The 21,681-nt window shown below is 38.4% G+C and overlaps 1 protein-coding gene across 9 annotated transcripts in view; it reads left to right on the forward strand.

The window, feature by feature from the left end:
• ZNF81 (zinc finger protein 81) overlaps window positions 1-21,681 on the forward strand; it is a 93,257-nt gene that overhangs the window by 38,929 nt on the left and 32,647 nt on the right. For 3 of the 9 annotated variants that reach the window (XM_016133625.2, XM_016133629.2, XM_016133624.2), the window contains 2 exons: window positions 16,408-16,534; window positions 20,253-20,345. The exons of 2 other annotated variants lie outside the window; for them this stretch is intronic. In XM_016133625.2, coding sequence (XP_015989111.1) covers window positions 16,408-16,534; window positions 20,253-20,345 — 220 coding nt within the window. Of the gene's footprint in view, window positions 1-6,573; window positions 6,910-16,368; window positions 16,535-20,252; window positions 20,346-21,681 lie in introns of those variants that run through there. 4 more of the 9 variants (XM_016133628.2, XM_016133630.2, XM_016133631.2 and 1 more) reach the window with 3 other exon arrangements.

Raw genomic sequence — 21,681 nt, forward strand, 5'->3', positions numbered from 1 at the left:
ATAAATGAAATCTTATGGTTCTCAACTTTTTCCGTCTGACTTATTTCGCTTAGCATGATTATTACAAGGTCCATCCATGTTGTCTCAAATGGCAGTATTTCATCTCTTCTTATGGCTGAGTAATATTCCGTTGTATATATGCACCACCCTTCTTTAGCCAGTCATCTATCAAAGGACACTTTGGTTCTTTTCATGTCTTGGCCACCATGAATAATGCTGTAATGAACATCGGGGTGCATATATCTTTACAAATAAATGTTTTCAAATTTTTAGGGTAGATACCCAGAAAAGGGATTGCTGGGCCATATGGTAATTCTATTTTTAGGTTTTTGGAGGAAACTCCATACTGTTTTCCATAACGGCTGTACCAATTTACATTCCCACCAGCAGTGTATAAGGGTTCCTTTCTCCCCACAACCTCTCCATCACTTGTTATTACTTGTCCTGTTGATGATAGTCGTCTTTACAGGTGTGAGGTGGTATCTCATTTACATTTTGCTAATAATAGCAAAGCTGAGCATCTTTTCATGTCTCCTGCCATTTGTATGTCTTCAGGAGATAAGTGTCTATTCAAGTCCTCTACCCATTTTTTAATTAGATTGTTTGTTTTTGTGTTTTTTTTCTATTTCTGCTTTTATTCTTATTTTTATTTTTTAAATTAAGTTTATTGGGGTAACATTGGTTAATATAATTATATAATTTTCAGGTGTGCATTATAATTTCACATCCGTATATTCTATTGTGTGTTTACCATCCAAAGTCCAGCTTCCTTCAGTTACCATCTATTGGATCCCCTTTAACACCTCACCACTCCCCCACACCCCTATATTTGGCCCCCTTTACGCCATCTAACTCCCCCCTCCTCTCCTATTCCCTACCCTCGGTAACCACTGGTCTATAGTCCATGTCCATGAGTCTCTGTCTGTTTGTCCTGTGGATTTATTGCTTTTAGACTTATGATCCACATATGAGTGATACCATGTGATTTTCAACTTTTTCTGTCTCGCCTATTTACTTAGCATGATTATCTCGAGGTCCATACAGGTTGTTGCACATGGCAGTATTTCATCTCTTCTTATGGCTGAGTAATATTCCATTTGTATATATGTACCACCACTTCTTTATCCAATCATCTCTCATAGGACACTTCGGTTACTTCCAAGTCCTGGCCACCGTGAATAATGCTGCTATGAACATCAGTGTGCAAATATCATTTCAGATATGGGTTTCCAAGACTTTGGGGTAAATACCCACTACAGGGATTGATGGATCATATGGTAGATGAACTCTTAGTTTTTTGAGGAACCTCCATACTGTTTTCTATAGTGGCTGTACCAATTTGTGGCCTCACCAGCAATGTATGAAGGTTCCTTTCTCTCCGCATCCTCTCGGAAGCATTGCTTGCAAATATATTTTCCTATTTGGATGGTTCTCACTTTACCTTGTTGGTGATTTCTTTTGCTGAGCAGAAGCTTTTTAGTTTGATGTAGTCCCATTCATTTATTTTAGCTTTTACTTCCCTTGCTTCTGAGGTCAAATTCATAAAATCCTCTTTAAGTCCAAGGTCCTTGAGTTTAGTTCTTATGATTTCTTCTATGCATTTTATTGTTTCAGGTCTTTTATTCAGGTCCTTAATCCATTTTTAGTTAATTTTGATGTGTGGTGATAGACAACAGTCTAGATTCATTCTTTTGCAGGTGGCTTTCAAGTTTTCCCAGCACCATTTATTGAAAAGGCTTTCCTTTCTCCACTGTATATTTCTGACTTCGTTGTTGAAAATTATTTGCCCATATAAATATGGGTTTAATTCTGGATCCTCGATTGTGTTCCACTGGTCTGTGTGTCTGTTTTTCTGCCAATAACATGCTGTTTTGATTACTGTCACTTTGCAGTATAATTTGAAGTTGGGCAAAGTGATGCCTCCAGCTTCATTCTTTTCTCAGGATGGGTATGGTAATTCGGGATCTTTTGTGCTTCCATACAAATCTGATGATTTTTTGTTTTATTTCTTTAAAAAATGTGTATAGGATTTTGATGGGGAGGACATTAAATCTGTATATTGCTTTAGGTAACGTGGTCATTTTAACTATGTTGATTCTTCCAATCCAAGAACACGGAATATTTTTCCATTTCTTGGTATCTTCTTTGATTATTTTAATAGGGTCTTATGGTTTTCATTATATAGGTGTTTCACATGTTTCCTTAAATTTATTCCTAGGTATTTTATTCTTTTTGTTGCAATTGCAAAAGGAATTATCTTTTCCACTTCTTTTTCTGACACTTCATTATTAGAGTATAGGAACGCTATGGATTGTTGAACGTTGACTTTGTATCCAGAGACTTTACTGTATTTTCTTCTTGTTTCTAATAGTTTAATTGTGGAGTCTTTAGAGTTTTCTGTACAGAGAATCATGTCATCCACAAATAGTGACAGTTTGGCTTCTTTGTTTCCTATTTGGATGCCGTTCACATCTTTCTCTTGCCTGATTGCCCTCGGTGAACCTCCAATGTTATATTGAATAACAATGGGAATAGTGGACAGCCTTGCCTTGTCCCTGATCTTAGGGGGAAGGTTTATTGTTTTTTACCATTAAGTATAATGTTGGTTGAGGGTTTGTCATATATGGCCTTTATTCTGTTAAGGTACTTTCTTTCTATACCAATTTTGTGAAGTGTTTTGATCATAAATGGATATGATATCTTGTCAAAGGCTTTTTCTTCACCTATTGATATGATCATATGATTCTTATTTTTTAATTTGTTTATATGGTGTATCACATTAATCGATTTGCATATGTTGAACCATACTTGTGCCCCTGGGATGAAGCCCACTTGATTGTGGTGTATAATCTTTTTAATATGTTGCTGTATTTGGTTCGCTAATATCTCATTTAGGATTTTTGCATCTGTGTTCATGAGAGATATTGGTCTGTAGTTTTCTTTTTTGTGTTATCTTTACCAGATTTTAGTATCAGAGAATATTGGCCTCATGAATTAGTTGGGAAGTCTTGCCTCCTCTTCAATTTTTTGGAAGAGTTTGGAGAGAACAAGTATTAAATCTTCTTTTAATGTTAGGTAGAATTCACTGGTGAAACCATCTGGTCCTGGACTTTTACTTTTTGGTAGGTTTATGATGATTGTTTCAATTTCCATACTGCTAATCAGTCTACCTAGATTTTCCAAATCTTCTTGATTCAGTCTAGGAAGATTGTATTTTTCTAAGTACTGGTCCATTTCTCTAGGTTATTAAATTTGGTGTTATATACTTTTCATAATATTGTTGTATGAGCCTTTGTATTTCTGCGATGTCAATCGTAATTTCCCCTCTTTTATTTGTGTCCTTTCTCTTTTTTCTTTAGTAAGTCTAGCCTGGGGTTTGTCAATTTTATTAACCTTCTCAAAAGAACCAGCTGTTTGTTGCATTTATTTTTTCTATTTTTTGTTTGTTTGTTTTCAATTTCATTTATTTCTGCTCTAATTTTGATTATGTCTTTCCTTCTGCTGACTTTAGGCTTCATTTATTCTTTCTTTTCCAGATTTTTAAGATAAAGCATTAGGTTGTTTATTTGGGCTCAATCTTGTTTTTCGACATAGGCCTATAATAATATGAATTTTCCTCTTTTTACTGCTTTTTTGTGTCCCAAACTTTCTGGTATGTTGTACTATTATTATCATTTGTTTCTATGTATCTCTTGATCTCTCTTTTTATTTCTTCTCTGACCCAGTTAGTCTTCAATAGTAGTATGTTGTTTAATATCCATGTTTTTGTGGTTCTTCCCGTTTTCCTTTTACAATCTCCAGCTTCAGAACATTATGATCAGAGAATATGTTTGGTATGATTTCAACCCTCTTATATTTGTTGAGGCTATCTGTATCCCAGTACATGGTCAGTCCTTGAGAATGTTCCATGTGCACTAGAGAAGAATGTGTAAGCAGCTATTTGGAGATGGAAGGCTCCGTAAATGTCAATTATGTCCAGTTGGTCTAATGTGTCATTTAAAGATGTTATTTCCTTATTGATTTTCTGTTTAGATGATCTATCCATATCCAACAGTGGGATATTTAGGTCCCCTGCTACGATAGTGTTTTGGTCTGTTTCTCCTTTTAGTTCTGCTAGTAATTGCTTTACATATTTCGGGGCTCACCGATTGGGAGCATAGATATTAATAAGTGTTATATCTTCTTGGTGCATGATTCCCTTTATCATTATGAAGTTTCCCTCAGTATCTTTCTTTACCTTTTTTATTTTGAGGTCTGTTTTGTCTGATATTAGTACCGCTACTCCCACTTTTCTCTGAATGCCATTTGCTTGAAATATCATTTTCCACCCTTTCACTTTGAATCTGTATTTGTCTTTGTGACTGAGATGTGTCTCCTGGAGGCAGCATATTGTTGGGTTATGTTTTTTGATCCAATCTGCAACTCTGCTCCTTTTTATTGTTGAGTTCAGTCCATTTACACTTAGAGTGATAATTGAAATATGAGGTCTTCTTATAGCCATTTTATCTTTTGCTTTCTGGTAGCTCTGTATTTTCATTGCTTCCTTGCCTTGTGCTTCTGTTTTCTTTATTTTGATTGGCTTTTGCGGGTTTTCCCTCTGGTCCTTCTTGTTTGATGATATATACAATTGTTCTGAATCTTTGGCGTGTGGTTACTATTATGAATATGTAAAGGATAGTTATATGTATATACAGTTATCCATTTTCTTCTGCATGTGTCTTATCTCCATTCCTCTTTGCGAATTTGGATTTTTGTATCCCCCGACTTTCCGACATTGTTAAGTCAATTCGATTCTATGCTGAATGTTAATTACTATCTTGTGACAGCAATTCTCTTCTTATTATTTAAGATTATAATGCTCCATTCTTAGTAAGGATTGCATTTCTCTCCTTCTATTTTCCCAATAGTCACTTTACTTCTAGTTATATTTGTTGTTGTTGTTGTTATTTAGTATTAGGCGAGCTGACCTCTTTCAGTATTTCCTGTAGTGCAAGCCTCATAGTGGAGAATTTCCTCAATTTTTTTATGTCTGGAAAGGTCTTAATTTTTCCTTTATTTCTAAATGAGAGCTTAGCTAGATACATTATTCTAGGATGGTAGGTCCTTTCACTTAATAGTTTAAATATATGATTCCATTCCTTTCTGGCTTATAAGGTTTGCACTGAGAAGTCCAAGGATAGTCTCATAGGTTTAACCCTTCATTAGTTACCATTTTTTTTCTCCCTGGCTGCCTTGAGAATTCTGTCTTTGTCATTGATTTTTGATAATTTTAATACATTGTGACTGGTGAAGTTCTTTTTGGTTGAGATAATTGGGTGTTCTGTTGACTTCTTGGATTCCAAGCTCCAGCTCATTCCGTAGATTTGGGAAATTCTCGTTAACTATTTGTCTGAAAATGCTCTCTAGTCCCTGCTCCTTTTCCTCGCCTTCAGTAATGCCCATTATTCTTATGTTTCCTCTTTTGATGGTATCAGCTAGTTCTTGAATTTCTCTTTCATTACTTTACATTCTTTGGTTTCTCTCTTCTTCCTTCTGATTTATTTCTAGATTTCTGTACTCGATATCACTGATCCTTTCCTCCATTTGATTGACTTTCTTTCCCAAGCTTGCTATTTCATTTTTTAACTCTTGCAGTGTGTTTTTCATCTCCAGAAGTTCTATTTGGTTCTTTTTGAGGGTTTCAATCTCCTTTCTGTGCTCATCTAGTTGTTTTTTCAATTCCTGAAATTATTGGTTCGAGTTGTTTTAGATCTCATTGAGTTTTTTCAGAAGTATCACCCTGAATTCTCTGTCATTTAAGTTGCATATTTCTATGTCCGTAAGCTTATTTTCTGAAGATTTTTCTCTTTCTTTCTGAGATGCCTTGTCACCTTGGTTTTTCATGGTGTTTAATGGGCTTTTCTCTGCCTGAGAATTAATGGAAGTGTATTCTGCTGTTTTTCCAGAAAGAAGATTTATTGTATAAAGGTCTCTCTTTAGCCTGTTGTAAAGAAGGCACTTTTATTTTCATTTCCAGTAGGTGGTATCTAAGCCTCTTGGATCCCTGCTTCATATAAAGTCTTAATAACGCTTTTTAAGTTTTAATCACTCTTGCTACCCTAAGTTTCAATCCCTGTCAGTTTCAGCGACAGTCTCAATAGCATTTGCTCAGATTCCCCTGGGGCTCTGTGGTGATAGGTTTTGGAGAGTTGTGGAGAGGGGCCTCCTGGGTTGGGGGTTGGAGGCTGCAGCTCAGCCTCGGTTTTGCAACTGCAGCTGGCAAAAATCAGCTGTTGTTCCTCTGTGGTCCCATCTCACTTCTCTGCTTTCTTCCCTAATGACTGGACCCTGCAGCCAGCCTGCCAAGGGGAGCTCACAGCTATCCCACACAGAAATGTTCAGGCAACTCGCCCCATGAACTTGCGATTCCTTCACCCCTCCCCCATCTCCTCCAGGGAGCTCCATAGGCTACGAGAGGCAGCTTCTTTATTACTTCCAGTCCACCACCCGACACCCAGGGTTCTGATCTGTGGTAGCTCTTATGCACAGATACCATGCTTAGACATGCTGGTGTGCAATTTTGATGTGTGGTTTTTTTTGAGGTTTAGATGTTCAGCTTATTGTTGTTTCAAGGGGAGAGATCTAGGGATATCTCGCTCTGCCATGTTTCCGCAGTCCTGAAACTCATTTAAATAAATTTTTTTTTAAAAAGAGATCTGTGGGTGCAGCTTTTGTCTAATGGAGCAAACCCAATAAGAGTCACAGATGACCCTAAAAATTTTAGAACAAACTATAGTAGCAGAAGCACTACCATCTTAGGCTGAAAGGAATAGAAGCTATACAAAATGGAAAGAAGACGTTTGACCCCAAAAATTTTATTGGCAGGAAGAGCTGAGAAATCTCGTCTGTCACCTAAGGATGACTTAGAAGGTAGGACCAAGAACTCAGAGGGTGCAGCCAAAAGCCATGAAGAATTTTTCCTAGGCAATTAGACCTAATCATGGAACTCCTAACTGCCCAGCCACATAACACTGTCTTTCAACATTTTAAAAGTATCATTCAGTTGTATTTTGACCTTCATTTCTTCTGTTGACTAGTAAATGTTCACTTAAGTCACTATTTCCCTGTATGTAATATGTCATTTTGGTTTCTTTTTCCTGGCTGCTTTCAAAATCTTTCCTTCTTTGGTTTTCAGTAATTTAACGACTATGTGCCTACGTATGGTGTTCTGTGAACTTATCCTGTTTGGGGTTTGCCAAATTTCTTGAAACTATAAATTTATGTTGGGTACCAAATATGGGAAGTTTCTGCCCATTACTTTCTAAAACATATTTTCTGCTTCTATCCTGCTGGGCCTCAAGTTACATGTATGTTAGATCGATCTTTTGATTTTTTCTTACCTATTTCTGAGACTCTTGTTATTTTTTGGTTTTAAATTTTGTCTCTACTTTTCAGATTGGATAATTTCTATTGGTGTGTTCTTACATGCATTAACAAATTCTTCTGTTATTTCCATCTGCTGTCAAGACCATCCAGTTAATTTTTTAAGTTTCAGATAGTATTTTTCAGTTCTAGACTTTTTAGTTCATTATTTTTATTGTTTATTTCTCAGTTGAGCCATCCTATTATTCATTCATTATGAACATTTTTACAGTCCTTTTTATTTTTTTATTAGTTTCAGGTATACAGTATATTAGTCAGACATATAGTTTATGAAATGATCCTCCTAATTACTCTATCACCCCTCTGGCTCTACACACAGCCATTACAATACTTGCCAGAGCCAGCCGGCTAAAGTTGATCAGTACCTGAAAGAGGGGGGTGAAGCCTAAGAAAAAAGAAGAAGATAGGAAAGCGCTTCGGGAGGGCATACAGTCACTGCTGCAGCCCCGAGTTTATTTAGCACAGCCTTTATATAAGTTTTTGGATATAATAGCAAAGCACAGGGTAAATATAATAGAGCACAGGGAACAATAGTAAGGTACAGAGTACAATAGTAAAGTACAGAGTACAATGTCAAAGCACAATGTACATTACCATAGGAATGCTGACATTTACATAAGTTCCTATTCTTTTCTGGGCTGTAAAATATTCCACTATCTTAAGAAGATTTCTTTAGAAGGCAAACCTCCCCTCCAGGGTCAGTAATGTTTAACTCTGCACCCTGCTTCCTAGAACCTTTGTTTAAGCAGTCTCAGCAGCTGCTTCATGACTATCAGCTACTGACTTCTTCAGTGTCTCTTAATGGCTCCCCACGAATACTATTGACTATATTCCCTATGCTGTACTCTACATCACTTTGACAATTTTTTAACTACTAATTTGTACTTCTTCAACCCTTCATCTTTTTCTCCCAGCCCCACAACCGCTGTCACCTCTGGCAGTCACCAGATTGTCCTCTGTATCTGTGAGTTTGTTTTCATTTAGTTTGTTCCTTTTGTTCTTTAGATTCTGCATATAAATGAAATCACATAGTATTTATTTTCTCTGACTTATTTCACTCAGCATAATAACCTCTAGATCCATCCATGTCATTGAAAATGGTAAGATTTCTTTTTTTATGCCTGAGCAATATTCCATTGTATATATAAACCCAGAACTTCTTTATCCAGTCATCCATTGATGGGCATTTAGGTTGCTTCTATATCTTGTCTGTTGTGAATAACAGTGCCATGAACATGAGGGTGCATACATCTTTACAAATTAATGTTTTGGGTTTCTTTGGATAAATACCCAGACCTGCAATTGCTGGGTCAAAAGTAATTCCATTTTTAATTTTTTGAGGAACCTCCAGATTGTTTTCCACCTTCAGTGTATGAGGGTTCCCTTTTCTCCACATCCTCGCCAAGACTTGCTCTTTATTGATAGCCGTTTTGACAGATGTGAGGTGATATCTCATTTGGTTTTAATTTGCATTTATGTGATGATTAGTGGTCTTGAGTAACTTTTCATGTCTATTGGCCATCTGTATTTCCTCTTTGAAGAAACACCTATTCAGGTCTTCTCCCCATTTTTTAATTGGATTGTTTGTTTTTGTTGTTGAGTTGTAGGAGTTCTTTATAATTTGGGATATTAACTCCTTATCAGAAGTATCATAGGCAAATATCTTCTCTCATTCAGTACATTTTCTTTTTGTTCTGTCGATGGTTTCCTTTGCTGTGCAAAACCATTTTAGTTTGATGTAGTCCCATTTGTTTCTTTTTTCTTTTGTTTCCCTTGCCTGAGGAGACATATCAGAAAATAAATTGCTAGTAGCAATATCAGAGAATTTACTGCCTATGTTTTCTTCTAGAAGTTTTATGGTTTTGGGTCCTACATTTAAGTCTCTAATCCATTTTAAATTTGTTCTTGTATGTAGTGTAAGAAGATGGTCCAGTTTTATTTTTTACATGTATCTGTTCAGTTTTCCTAACAGTTTGTTGGAGAGAATGTCTTTACCCCATTGTATATTCTTTTCTCCTTTGTCATAGATTGAATGACCGTATAAGTGTGGCTTTATTTCTGGGCTCTCTATTCTGTTCCATTAATCTATATGCATCTGTTTTATGCCAGTACTATACTGTTTTGATTATTATAGCCTTGTAGTATAGTTTGATGTCAGGTAGCGTGATACCCCCAACTTTGTTCTTCCTCCAGATTTCCATGGCTATTCAGGATTTTTTATGGTTCCACATAAATTTTAGTATTATTTGTTCTAGTTCTCTGCAAAATGTCATTGGTATTTGGATAGGGATTGTGTTGAATCTATAGATTGCTGTGGGTAATATGGCATTTTAACAATGTTGATTCTTCCTACCCATAAGTACAGTATATTCTTGCATTTATTTCTCTCTTTTTTCAATGACATAACTTTATGCAAACAGGTCTTTTACTTCCTTAGTTAATTTGATTCCTAAGTATTTTATTGTTTCGGTTCAATTGTAAATGGTATTGTTTTCTTAATTTCCCTTTCGGAAAGTTCCTCTTTGGCATATAAAAATGTCACTAACTTTTGCATATTAATTTTGTATTCTGCTACTTGACTGAATTATTTGATCAGTTCTAACCGTTTTTGGAGGAATCTTTAGGATTCTCTACATATAATATCATGAAATCAGCAAATAATGAATATTTTAATTCTTCCTTTCCATTTTGGATGCCCTTTATTTTTCTTTCTTGCCTGCCGTTCCAATGCAGTGTTGTATAGAAGTGGTGAAAGTGGGCATCCATGTCTTGCTCCTGATCTTAAGGAAAATGCTTTTACCCATTCCGCATTGAGTATGATGTTAGCTGTAGGATGTCATATATGGCCTTTATTATGTTGAGGTATCTTCCCTCTATCCTCACTTTGCTGAGAGTTTTTATCATAAATGGATGCTGGATTTAGTTGAATGCTTTTTCTACATCTATTGATATGATCATATGTTTTTTATCTATCAGTTTGTTGATGTGGTGTATTACATTAATTAATTTGCTGGTATTGTACCAACCTTGCATTCTAGGAACACAACTTGATTATGATATATGATATTTTTAATGTATTACTGAATTCGGTTTACTAATATTTTGTTGAGAATTTTTGCATCAGTGTTCATCAGGGATATCAGCCTATAGTTTCCTTCCTTCCTTCCTTCCTTCCTTCCTTCCTTCCTTCCTTCCTTCCTTCCTTCCTTTCTTTCTTTCTTTCTTCTTTCTTTTTTGTAATGTCTTTGTCTGGTTTGGAATTGGGGTAATGGTGGCCTCATAAAAAGAATTAGGGAGCCTTTCCTCCTCTTTAACTTTTTGGAATAGTTTGAGAGGAATAGGTGTTAATTCTTCTTTGTATATTTGATAAAATTTGCCTATGAAGCAATCCCATACAGGACTTTTGTTTGTTGGGAGTTTTTTGATTAATGATTTGATTTTGTTGGTGGTAATCAGTGATTTAGATTTTCTGTTTCTTCTGACTTAGTCTTGAGAGATTGTATGCCTCTAGGAATGTATCCATTTCTTCCAGATTTTCTAATTTGTTGGTATATAATTGCTAATAGTCTTTTCTCATGATCCTTTGTATTTCTGTGGAATCCATAGTTATTTCTCTTTCATTTCTGACTTTAATTATTTGGATCTTTTCTAATTTCTTCTTGATGAGTCTGTTTAAGTGTTTATCAATTTCATTTATCCTTTCAAGAATCCAGCTCTTGTTTTCATTGTTCTTTTATATTGTTTGTCTAGACTTTATTTCATTTATTTCTACTCTGATCTTTATTATTTCCTTCTACTCACCTTGGATTTTGTTATTCCTTTCTAGTTCTTTTAAGTGTAAAGTTCGATCGTTTATTTTCTTGTTTCTCAATGTAGGCCTGTATGGCTATGAATTTCCCTCTTAGGACTGCTTTTGCAGTGTCCCATAGATTTTGAGTCACTGTGTTTTCATTTTCATTCGTCTCTAGGTATATTTTGGTTTCTTCCTTGATCTCATTCTTAACTCATTCATTGTTTAGTAACATGATATTTAGCTTCTTTGTGTTTGTGTATTTTCCAGTTTTCTTGTTGATTTCTAGTTTCATATCATTGTGTTCAGAGAGGATGCTTGTTATGATTTCAGTCTTCTTAAATTTATTGATACTTTTTTATGGTCTAACATGTGGTCTGTCCTGGAAAATATTCCATAGGCACTTGAGAAGAATGTATGTTTTGCTGCTATGTGATAAAACATTCTGAAAATAACAATTAAGTTAAATTAATTTCATCTGATGCGTCACTTAAGCCTGCTATTTCCTTGTTGATTTTGTCTGCAAGATCTGTCCATTGGTGTCAATGGGGTGGTCCAGTCACCTACCACGAATATATTACTGTCAGTCTCTCCCCTTATGTTGGTCAATAAATGCTTTATATATGTAGGTGTACCTATGTTAAATTGTACATGTTTACTAGAGTTATGTTCTCTTATTGTATTGATCCCTTTCTCATTATGTAATGTCCTTCTCTGTCTCTTATTATAGCTTTTGTTTTAAAGTCTATTTTGTCTTATATAAGGTTGCTGCTCCAGCATTTCTTTTCATTTCCATTTGCATGAAATATCTTTTTTGTCTCATTACTTTCAGTCCTTGTGTGTCATTTGATCCAAAGTGGGTCTTTTGTCGACAACATATGTATGGATCTTCTTTTCTTATCCATTCAACTACCTTTTGTCTTTTGATAGGAGCATTTAATTCATTTACATTTAAAGTGATTATCGATATGTACAGAGTTTTTGCCATTTTATTATTCATACTTATGTGTTTTTCTCCCTTCTTTCTACAGAGGTCTTAACATTTCTTGTAATACTGGCTTCTTGGTAATGAATTCCTTTAGGTTTGTTCTTTCTGGGAAACTCTTTATCTCACCTTCCATTTCAATTGATAGTCTTGATGGGTAGAGTAGTCTTGGTTGTAGGTTCTTGTTTTTCATCACTTCGAATATGTCTTGCCAGTCCCTTTAGGCCTGCAAATTTTCTGTTGAATCAGCTGACATTCTTATGGGAGTACCCTTGTAAGTGACTTTCTCTTGCTGCTTTTAAGATTGTCTCTTTGTCCTTAACCTTTGGCATTTTAGTGATAATGTGTCTTGGTGTGGGTCTGTTTGGATTCCTCTTGTTTGGGACTCTTTGTGCTTCTTGGACTTATATGTCTAATTCCTTTGCCCAATTAGGGAAGTTTTCTATCATTATTTCTTCAAATAGAGTCTCAATTCCTCGCTCAATCCCTGTGCTGCTTATGTTGGTACTCTTGATGTTGTGCCAGAGGTCTCTTATTCTTCCTTTTTTATTTGTTTTTTCAATTGAGTGCTTTCTGCTACCTTATCTTGCAACTTGCTGATTTGATCTTCTGCTTCATCTAATCTACTGTTGATTCCTTCTAGTGTATTCTTTCTTTCAGTTATTGTACTCTTCATTTCTGACTGGTTCTTTTTTATGGTCTCTGTGTCCTTTTTTACATTATTATCTCTCTGTTGAAGTTCTCACTTAGGTCATCTTTCTCCCCCTAAGTTTACTGAGCATTTTTATAACTATTGTTTTATATGCCGTCTCTGGTAGATTTCTTGCCTCTATTTCGTTTAGTTTTTTTTTTCTGGAGTTTTCTCCTGTTATTTCATTTGCGGCATGATTCTTTGTCTTCTCATTTTAGTTGCCTCTCTGTGCATCTCCCAGCCTTGGCCAGATGGCCTTATGTAGTAGATGTCCTGTGTGACCTGGTTCCGCATTCTCCCTAATCACTTGCACCAGGAGCTCTAGATGTTTTTAGTCTGGTTTGCATGTGTTTTGTTGTGGCTAAGCCTTGATTGCTGTTCCCATGTCAGTGGATTGGATTAACTCTCTGTCTAACTAACTGTGGGAATTGGCCATGCCCGCAGGGTATAAGTTGCTATGTGGGGGCTGACCCCTTAGAGTGGGATTTGCCTCAGCAGGTTTGTGTACTTGTTGAGATCACCCTTTAGGGGTACCACTTATGGGGCTAGTCAGGTTGTGCTCTGTTATGATCTGATGCCAGCCTCTGGGTACATTGGTTTTGTGGGTCCTTGGGATGGGCTCTCCAGTAGGCCAAGGTTAGCTGCTGCCTTTGATTGCTTTTGGATACTTGGTGGGAGCTACAAAGCGATCCACGGCTGGTTGCTGCCTATGTTGGATATAAACGTAAGTGGGAGAGACAACACTATAAGCTGTGGTCTGGTTATCCCCAGTACTGAGCCTGGGGTGGTTTAGCATAAAGTCTAATGCACCTTAAGGCTTGAGCTGCCTGCCAGTTGTCTGTATGACTCCGTAGCTGGAAAGGCTTTGTGTAGTGTGCAAGTGGGTGGTGCGGAGGCCCAGGGAGTCACTGGGGTATAGTGGACAGATTTCCCCCGGCCACTGCAGTGTCAGTTTTCATGCCAGTGTTGTCTCTGTGGCTTCTTGTAAAAGTCTCTGATCACAGCAAGGCCAGTTGCTGTCCACCTCGGAACTCTAAACACCAGAGGTCAGTTCAAGAAATACTGTGTCTCACGGCAGGGTTTGTGGCCTGCCACTGAATGTCTCTCCTGGGATATATGGGCCTTGCATGAGCCTCAGGAGTCTGGGTTTGTTGCTTGTGTGGAGTGGAGGGCCCCAGGAAGGGGCAGGGCAGGGGTGGCTGCCGGGCAACTGGGTAATTTGTGTGTTGGGTTGGTAAGGATCTCGGGAAGATCTGGGGCCATGATGCCAGTATAGCCACAGATGTGGTCAGTTCTGGGTCTTCAGGCTCCCGTAAAAGTCACAGATGATAGTGAGGCCCATTGCCATCTGTGTTGGGTCCATAGACCTCCGCAGTCCATCCAAGAGAGACTGCAGCTTGTGCTGGCAGCAGAGACCCACCACTGAATGTCTCTCCAGGTCTGTTGGTTGTGCTGAATGTGGGGCCCAGGGAAGGGGAAAGGCAGAGGCGGCTGCTCTGGAATTGCCAGCACAAGCAATTTGTGGGTTGAAAGGGGCGGGGTCTCAGGGAGACATGGGGCTTTCATACCAGTACAGCATCATTTCCGATCTGCTGGGATCTGCAAAAGTTACAGATATCAGTGAGCAACTGTGCTCTGCATCGGGCGTGCAAAGACCCCATGATATACCTAAAGGGTAGTGCAGATCTTGCTGACAGGAATGGTTAGCCACCAAATGTCTGCCCTGAAATGTGCACACCACAAGCTGAGGCTTGTTTTCCTGCATGGAATGTGTGGCCCTAAGAAGGGGCAGGGCTCTATTGGCTTCCTGGCAACAAGCCTGCCCTGGGCAATTTGGGTGTGGTAGGACGATCCCACCAGCCACTGCAGCTTTAGAACTGGCCGTGTGAGAGGAGGGTTCAATACAGGCAAGATGGCGCCCATCTACAGACCATCCCGCAGGGGCTCCCGACAAAGGAACAGTGGCTGCTGTCTCTCCAGCCCTAACTCCAGTGTCAGGCAACTCAGTCTTTCCCCATGTGTCTTTTGCGCCTCACAAACTGCCAACCTTTCACTGGAGCATGAGGTAAGAGTCTATAGGCGAGTGAGCCTGTGTGCTGGCCCTTTAAAGGGGACGTCTGAGATTTCAGGTTCCTTCCATCTCACCCAGGTGGCCATAATCCCCACTGATTTTTGCAGTCAGATTTTGTGGAAACTCCTCTTCCCGAAGCTGGGACTCTGGGCTGGGGAGCCCCTGCGTGATGCTGGGACCCCTTTCTCCATCAGGAGGACCTCTATAGCTTCTCTCTCCCTCCTGGTGCTCCACCACCACACATGGGTGCATGGCCAGCCCACTTTACATCCCTACCCCTTCTACCAATCTCAATGTGACTTTTGCTTTATATCCTCAGATGTATGTGTTATGATGATTTAGACTTCAGGAGGTTCTCCATGTTGATTGTTTTATAATTACAAACTAAAATTTGTAATTTTAGTTTGGTTCTGAGAGGAGGCGAACCCCATTTTTATCTAGCCCGCCATCTTGACATACACCCCCTTTTATGTTCTGAAGTTTAGTTATGCATAAGCTAATTCCAGCATTTGGATGATCTCAGGATCAATCTCTGCATTTACTCTTGAACATCTTATCTTTCTCTTGACACATTTCTGTCTCTGTGTTGAGTCGTTTTGGATTGTATTTTGACTGTTGCACAGACTGGGTCTGTTCACAAGCTAAAAGCTATAAAAATGGTAAACATATCCAGTGCTTTCTCTTCTCCTAAGTGTTAACTCTCTTTCAGTAGATACCTGATTTTGGTTGTTCTTCAGTATCTTCAGATAATAGTTTTTTTTATATTTTGTTCAGAGTGTATAATTCTTATCTATATGAGGGTTGGTCTGATAAAAGCAATTCTGTCATACTGGAACTTAATATTTTTTAATTTAGGAGTTAATCTTTTTATATGGTATGAGGTATAGATCAAAGTTCTGTTTTTACTCCAATACTGATAACTATTCATAGACCTACACCCATCAACACTGAATATATGTTCTCTTTCAGGGATATGTAAAATATTCCCCTAGATAGACCATATGTTGAATCATGTAGAACATATTTTCTGACCACTATGGAATTAAATTAGAAATGAGCAATAAAAAGGCATCAACAGAAAATGACCGTATTTTTTAAAGTAGATGAAAATAGTTGAAGGAGCTATCTGAAGTTTTATAAAAAGTATACATGCTTCCTTCTAAATGTTATAGAACTCAAATTTTCTATTAAAATGAGCCACAAAATAGTATCAAGATCAAATCCTGTATGAAATTATTATTTTTAAAAATGAAAGACTAAATGTCATATACAATAGCAGAAATTTATGATTTGATATTTGAAGTCTGTATAACATTATGTATAACTAGGTATTTAATAGGCATACCATATGGCATATTATGGTGAAAAAATCATTAAAAACAATTTCCCATCTTCTCCCCATCCCCCAGTGCTGACCAGTCACCTTGAACAGGATTGTGTTGTTATAGGTCTCAGTGTCATTTGAGGATGTGACTGTGGAGTTCAGCAGGGAGGAGTGGCAGCAACTGAACTCTACTCAGAGGCACCTGTACCAGGAGGTAATGCTGGAGAACTACAGCCACCTACTGTCAGTGGGTAAGCACTACTGAATCTACAAAGAGCCTGTTATGGGTAAAATTTTGTCCCCCAAGTAAAATACTGGTAGTTAAGTCCTAACTACCAGTACCCTAGAATATGACCTGTAAAGGTCTTTACAAGAGTAATCAAGCTAAAATGAGGTTATTAGATTACGTCCTAATCCAGTATGACTGGTGTCTTTTTAAAAAAGGAAAATCTAGACACAAAAATAGACACTCACAAAGGGAAGTTATTGTGAAGACATAGAAGGAAAAGATAGCCATGTGACTGGAGTGATGCATCTATAAGCCAAGAAATGCCTGAGGCTACCAGAAGCTAGGAAAGAGACATGAAACATATCCTTCCCTAACACTTTCAAAAAGAGTATGGCCCTGCTGATAACTTTATTTGAACTTCTGGCCTCTAGAACTGTGAGACAATAAATTTATGTTGTTTTGAGCCACTAAATTTGTGGTACTTTGTTATAGCCACCCTAGGAAACAAATACAGATTTTTGTACTGCGAAGTGGGTTGCTGCTGTAATGATGACCTAATAAAAACATAGAAGTGGCTTGGGCATTGGGCAATGAGTAGAGGCTGGAAAGGTTTGAGGTACTTAATAGAAAAAACCTAGATTGCCTTGAAGAGACTGTTGGTAGAAATATGAATGTTAAAGATGCTTTTGGTGAGGTCTCAGATGGAAGTGAGGAACATGTTATTGGGAACTGGAGGAAAGACGATCCTTGTTATAAAGTGGTAGAGAATTTGGCTGAATTGTGTTCCCTTGGGTAGAAATTAGAACTTGTAAGTGATGAACTTGGTTATTTACCTGAGGAGATTTCTGAGCAGTGTTAAAGGCACGATCTGGCTTCTCCTTGCAACGTAGAGTAAAATGCTAGAGGAAAGAGAGAAATTGAAAAAGAAATGGTTAGTAGAAAGGAACCTGAATGTGAAGATTTAGAAAATTTTCAGACTATCCACATTGCATAACGGGGAAAGTATACTATGGAAAGATTACCAAGAGTATGGCTGAACAAACATTTACTGAAGAGATTAGGTGTATGACCTGTGGAAACAATGCCAGTTTGAGCTGAATAGGACAAAAATAGAAAAAATGGAAGAAAGCTCCAATTTGTGGGATTCTACAGACAGGAAACATGCTAGTAAAGCTATTTGGTTGTGAACATGTGTTAAACTTCAAGAAAAGTGATGAATGACCCCAAGAATGGTTCAAGAACCAGTAGGCTATCACTGCCACCACAGGCATAGAGAACATAGGCCAGGAAGTTGCAGAGTGACAGGCTGTCACCTCTTTGGTTCCGGCAGGTGAGCCACCCATTTGGTTCCAGGGCTGAGAGGGCAGGACTACCACCCAGGGCTGAAGATGTAAGGTTGCCATGTGTAATTTGAAGTCACACCTCTCAACAGTTACACGCTCTCTTCAAAGTTCTTTTCAACTTTCCCTTATGGTACTTGTTGGCTGTTGATTTTGTTTAGGTATTTAGCCTTAGATGGAGTTTCCCACTCACTTTGGTCTGCATTCTTAAGCAACACAACTCTGGGGAGACCCAGGCTCAGTGCTCCAGGGGCTGCTACTGGCTTCACAGGCTAGGTCTCAATCAGAAAGACTTGGGTCCTCTACAAGTGGCACAGGAAAGTAGGTCTTCCATGTGCCACATTTCCTGTGTCCCACCATGGGGTAAAGATTCAGTACTGGGCTATTCCATGTTTACTCACTGTTACTGAGGGAATTCTTAGTCTCTTTTTTCCACTGACTAATATGCTTAAATTCAGTGAGTGAGTAAATTGAGACTCGGTAGCAAGTCTAAAGCTGGTTCTTAAAAGAGCAGTTATCCACAGAGGATGGCAGGGCTCTGCTCCAAAATCCTAAAATCTATACTGTCATTCACCTAATGGGATCTGTCAATAGCTCTATCTCTATCTTCCACTGACTCTTCGAGTACCACTGGATCTGCTGGAATATATGGCCCAAGTGGCAGCAGCTTGCACTAGTCACATAGGCTTCTTTTGTCCTGGGCCTCACTCAAAACTGGCATCTTTTTGGGTCGCTCAGTAAATGGGCCAGAGTAACACATCCACATGAAGAATATACTGCCTCTGAAATCCAAACAGGCTCAGTAGGCGTTGCACCTCTTTTTGCTTGTAGGAGGAGCCAGAGGCAAAAACTTATCTTTCACCTTAGAAAGGATGTCTTGATATGACCTACAACTGGACCCATAGAAATTTCACCGAGGTGGAAGACCCCTTAATTTTTGTCAAATTTATTTCCCACCCTCTGATACATAGATGTCTTACTCATAAAAGTCTAGAGTGGTTGCTACTTCTTGTTCACCAGGTCCAATCAGCATAATGTTAATGTAAAGGATCAATGTGATATCTTGTGGACAGGAAAGGTGACCAAGATCCCCGCAGACCAAATGATGACCTAGGACTGGAGAGCTGATATACCTCTGAGATAGAACATGAAGGTATATAGCTGGACTTGCCTTATACATACTTGTGTATAGCACAGTCACCCTGGTAAAGGCTGGAATAGAAGCTGGAAAGGTTTTCTTCTAGTGGTCTTTACTAACAGCTATTGCAGAAAAGCATTTGCTAGATTAGTAGCTGCATGCTGGGTCCCAGGGGATGTCTTAATCTACTCAAGCAAAGAAAATACATCTGGTACAGCAGCTGATATTGGAGTTACCACCTGTTTAAGCTTATGATGATACATGGTCATTCTCCAAGATCTGTCTTTTGCATAGGTGAAATAAGCTAATCAAACAGGAATGTAAGTGGCAATCACCACCCCTGCATCCTTCAAGTCCTTAATGGTGGCACTGAGCTTTGCACTCTCCAGGAATGCAGTATGGCTTTTGGTTTACTATTTTCCTAGGTATAGGGAGTTCTAGTGGCTTCCTCTTGGCCTTTATCACCATAATATCCCTTACTCCACAGATCAGGAAACCAATATGAGGATTCTGCCGATCGCTGAGTTTATCTAGTCCCAATTATGCATTCCTGCACTGTGCAAATAACCACAGGATGGATTCTGGAACCCACCGGGCCCACTGTGAGAGACACATGAGCTAAAACTTTAGTGATCACTTCACTTTCATAAGTCTCTACTCTGTCTGGTGGATCACAGTGACCTTTTGGTTCTTTTGGAATTGGTGTGAGTTCAGAGCCAATCTCTAGTAATCTCTGAAAAGCCTCATTATTTTCTTTTCTTCAATGCACAGTCACTGTGGTAAAGGGCTGTAGGTCCCTTTAGGGAAGGCTGAGAGGAAAATTAGTAGTATAACTTTTTGGAAGTGTATTGGGGTCTTTCCTCAATGGACTTGGCCTCCCCATCATTCAAAGTGTTTTGAGTCTATAAACTGGTTCAGGTCTGGGAATTGATTGAGGAGGCAGGACTCTGTTTCTTTGTTTCAAATTAAACCTCTGTTCACTTGACCTAGAACTCTTCTCTTTATACAGATAAAGAATTTAGTAGATTGGCCATCTGTTTCTTTTCAGGGGACCTCATGATCAATTAGCCAATACTTCTGCAAATCAGACACGCTGATTACTGCTTTGATCCTGCTGTCCATTACAGTAACCATTTCCACCTTGCATTTGGCAGTTAAGTGCCTCCACTTGGCCCCTAACACCCCTGGATCCTATTACTCCAATTGCATTTAGGTTTCCCAATTCACTGGCAGCAGTTCTTACTGTAATTTCTGACCGACAGAGTATTCACAGAGCTCTTCAAGGATACTGGGGGCCCCTCACAAATTTATTTCTCACAGTTGTGATGACACATCTTTGGACCCTCCCAATATGGGTGAGTGGATCTTACATGATAAATACATTTTAACATTAAAATTTCCCTAAGCCTTTGGATACCTTTCTCAGAATACCAAAGTAGTTCTGGCATTTCATCTACATTTAGTATATAGGGCACTTTTTGGTCCATGTTTCTGCCAGTCAACCAAACAAACTGTTCAAGCTCTTTCTAACCCTCCAAGTGGCAGTATTAAATTCATAATTTGCTTAGTATACTCGTATCAATAAATTCAGTCTGATCCAACTTTATGTTTCTTCCATTATCCCCCACTCTTTTAAAAATTAAAAAAAATTCAATTACATTTGATATGCAATATTATATTAATTTCAGGTGTACAGCATAGTGGTTAGACATTTATATAATTTACCAAGCGATTCCCCCAATAAGTCTAGTACCCAGCTGGTACCATACATGTTATTACAATATTATTGACTATATTCCCTGTGCTGTATTTACATCCCCGTGACTATATCATAACTGCCAATTTCTTAATCCCTTCACCTTTTCACCCAGCCTCCAACCCCCCTCCCATCTTATCCCACACTCTTAATGTCAATTTCCACACACATTTCCCAGATTTCCATCTATAAATTGGACAAATCATGCAGTTCTTTTGATGTGCAATGTGCCTCCTCATGGGTCACTTTCTGCACCTCACCCTTTGGGACCTGATGGGACTTGAGTCTAGTTATAGGTCTAGAAGTAAAGAGGGGTGGTGGAGTGGGTCTTAAGGGAAATCATCAGTGCCTTTCAAGACAAGTTCCTCAGGGGAGGCCATTGCAGCCTCCTCAGGCAAAGTAGAGGTAATCTTCTAAGTTGGGGGTAGAAGAGCTGCTTCTACTGGCAAAGAAAGCTCATCTGAATTTAGAGGTTCAGTGTCCTCATATGTCCCCCTTCCAATTTTCAAGATCCCCTTCCTTCCCATTTAATGCCCTCACTTTAACAACTGACACTTTGCAAAGTTGGGAATTCATTTTGGATTGTAATTTAGCCACTCACAGCATGAGACTCTGGATTTGGTTTCCAGCAGTCTCAGCTCTGCAGCTATAGGAACTAAAGTTTTCTTTCAGGACAGACATAGAAATTTTCAGGCCATTTATGTGGTGCTTGAGCTGGGAAATCAAATCCCCGAGCTCATCCTTTTCTGTCCACACTTTGTCCAGTGCAATTAGAAGCAACCAGAAATTTATTAAATTTGTAAGTTTGGTAAAAATTTCTGAGATATCAAATATACGGTCACCCAGAACCTTGCCTCTTTTAAGTATTTGATTAGGAGTATTCAGTGGTGATATTTTGCATATCTCTATTGCTACATTATATCACAGACTATCAG

Source organism: Rousettus aegyptiacus, unplaced genomic scaffold, assembly GCF_014176215.1.
Source record: "Rousettus aegyptiacus isolate mRouAeg1 unplaced genomic scaffold, mRouAeg1.p scaffold_m13_p_9, whole genome shotgun sequence".
Classification (NCBI taxonomy): domain Eukaryota; kingdom Metazoa; phylum Chordata; class Mammalia; order Chiroptera; family Pteropodidae; genus Rousettus; species Rousettus aegyptiacus.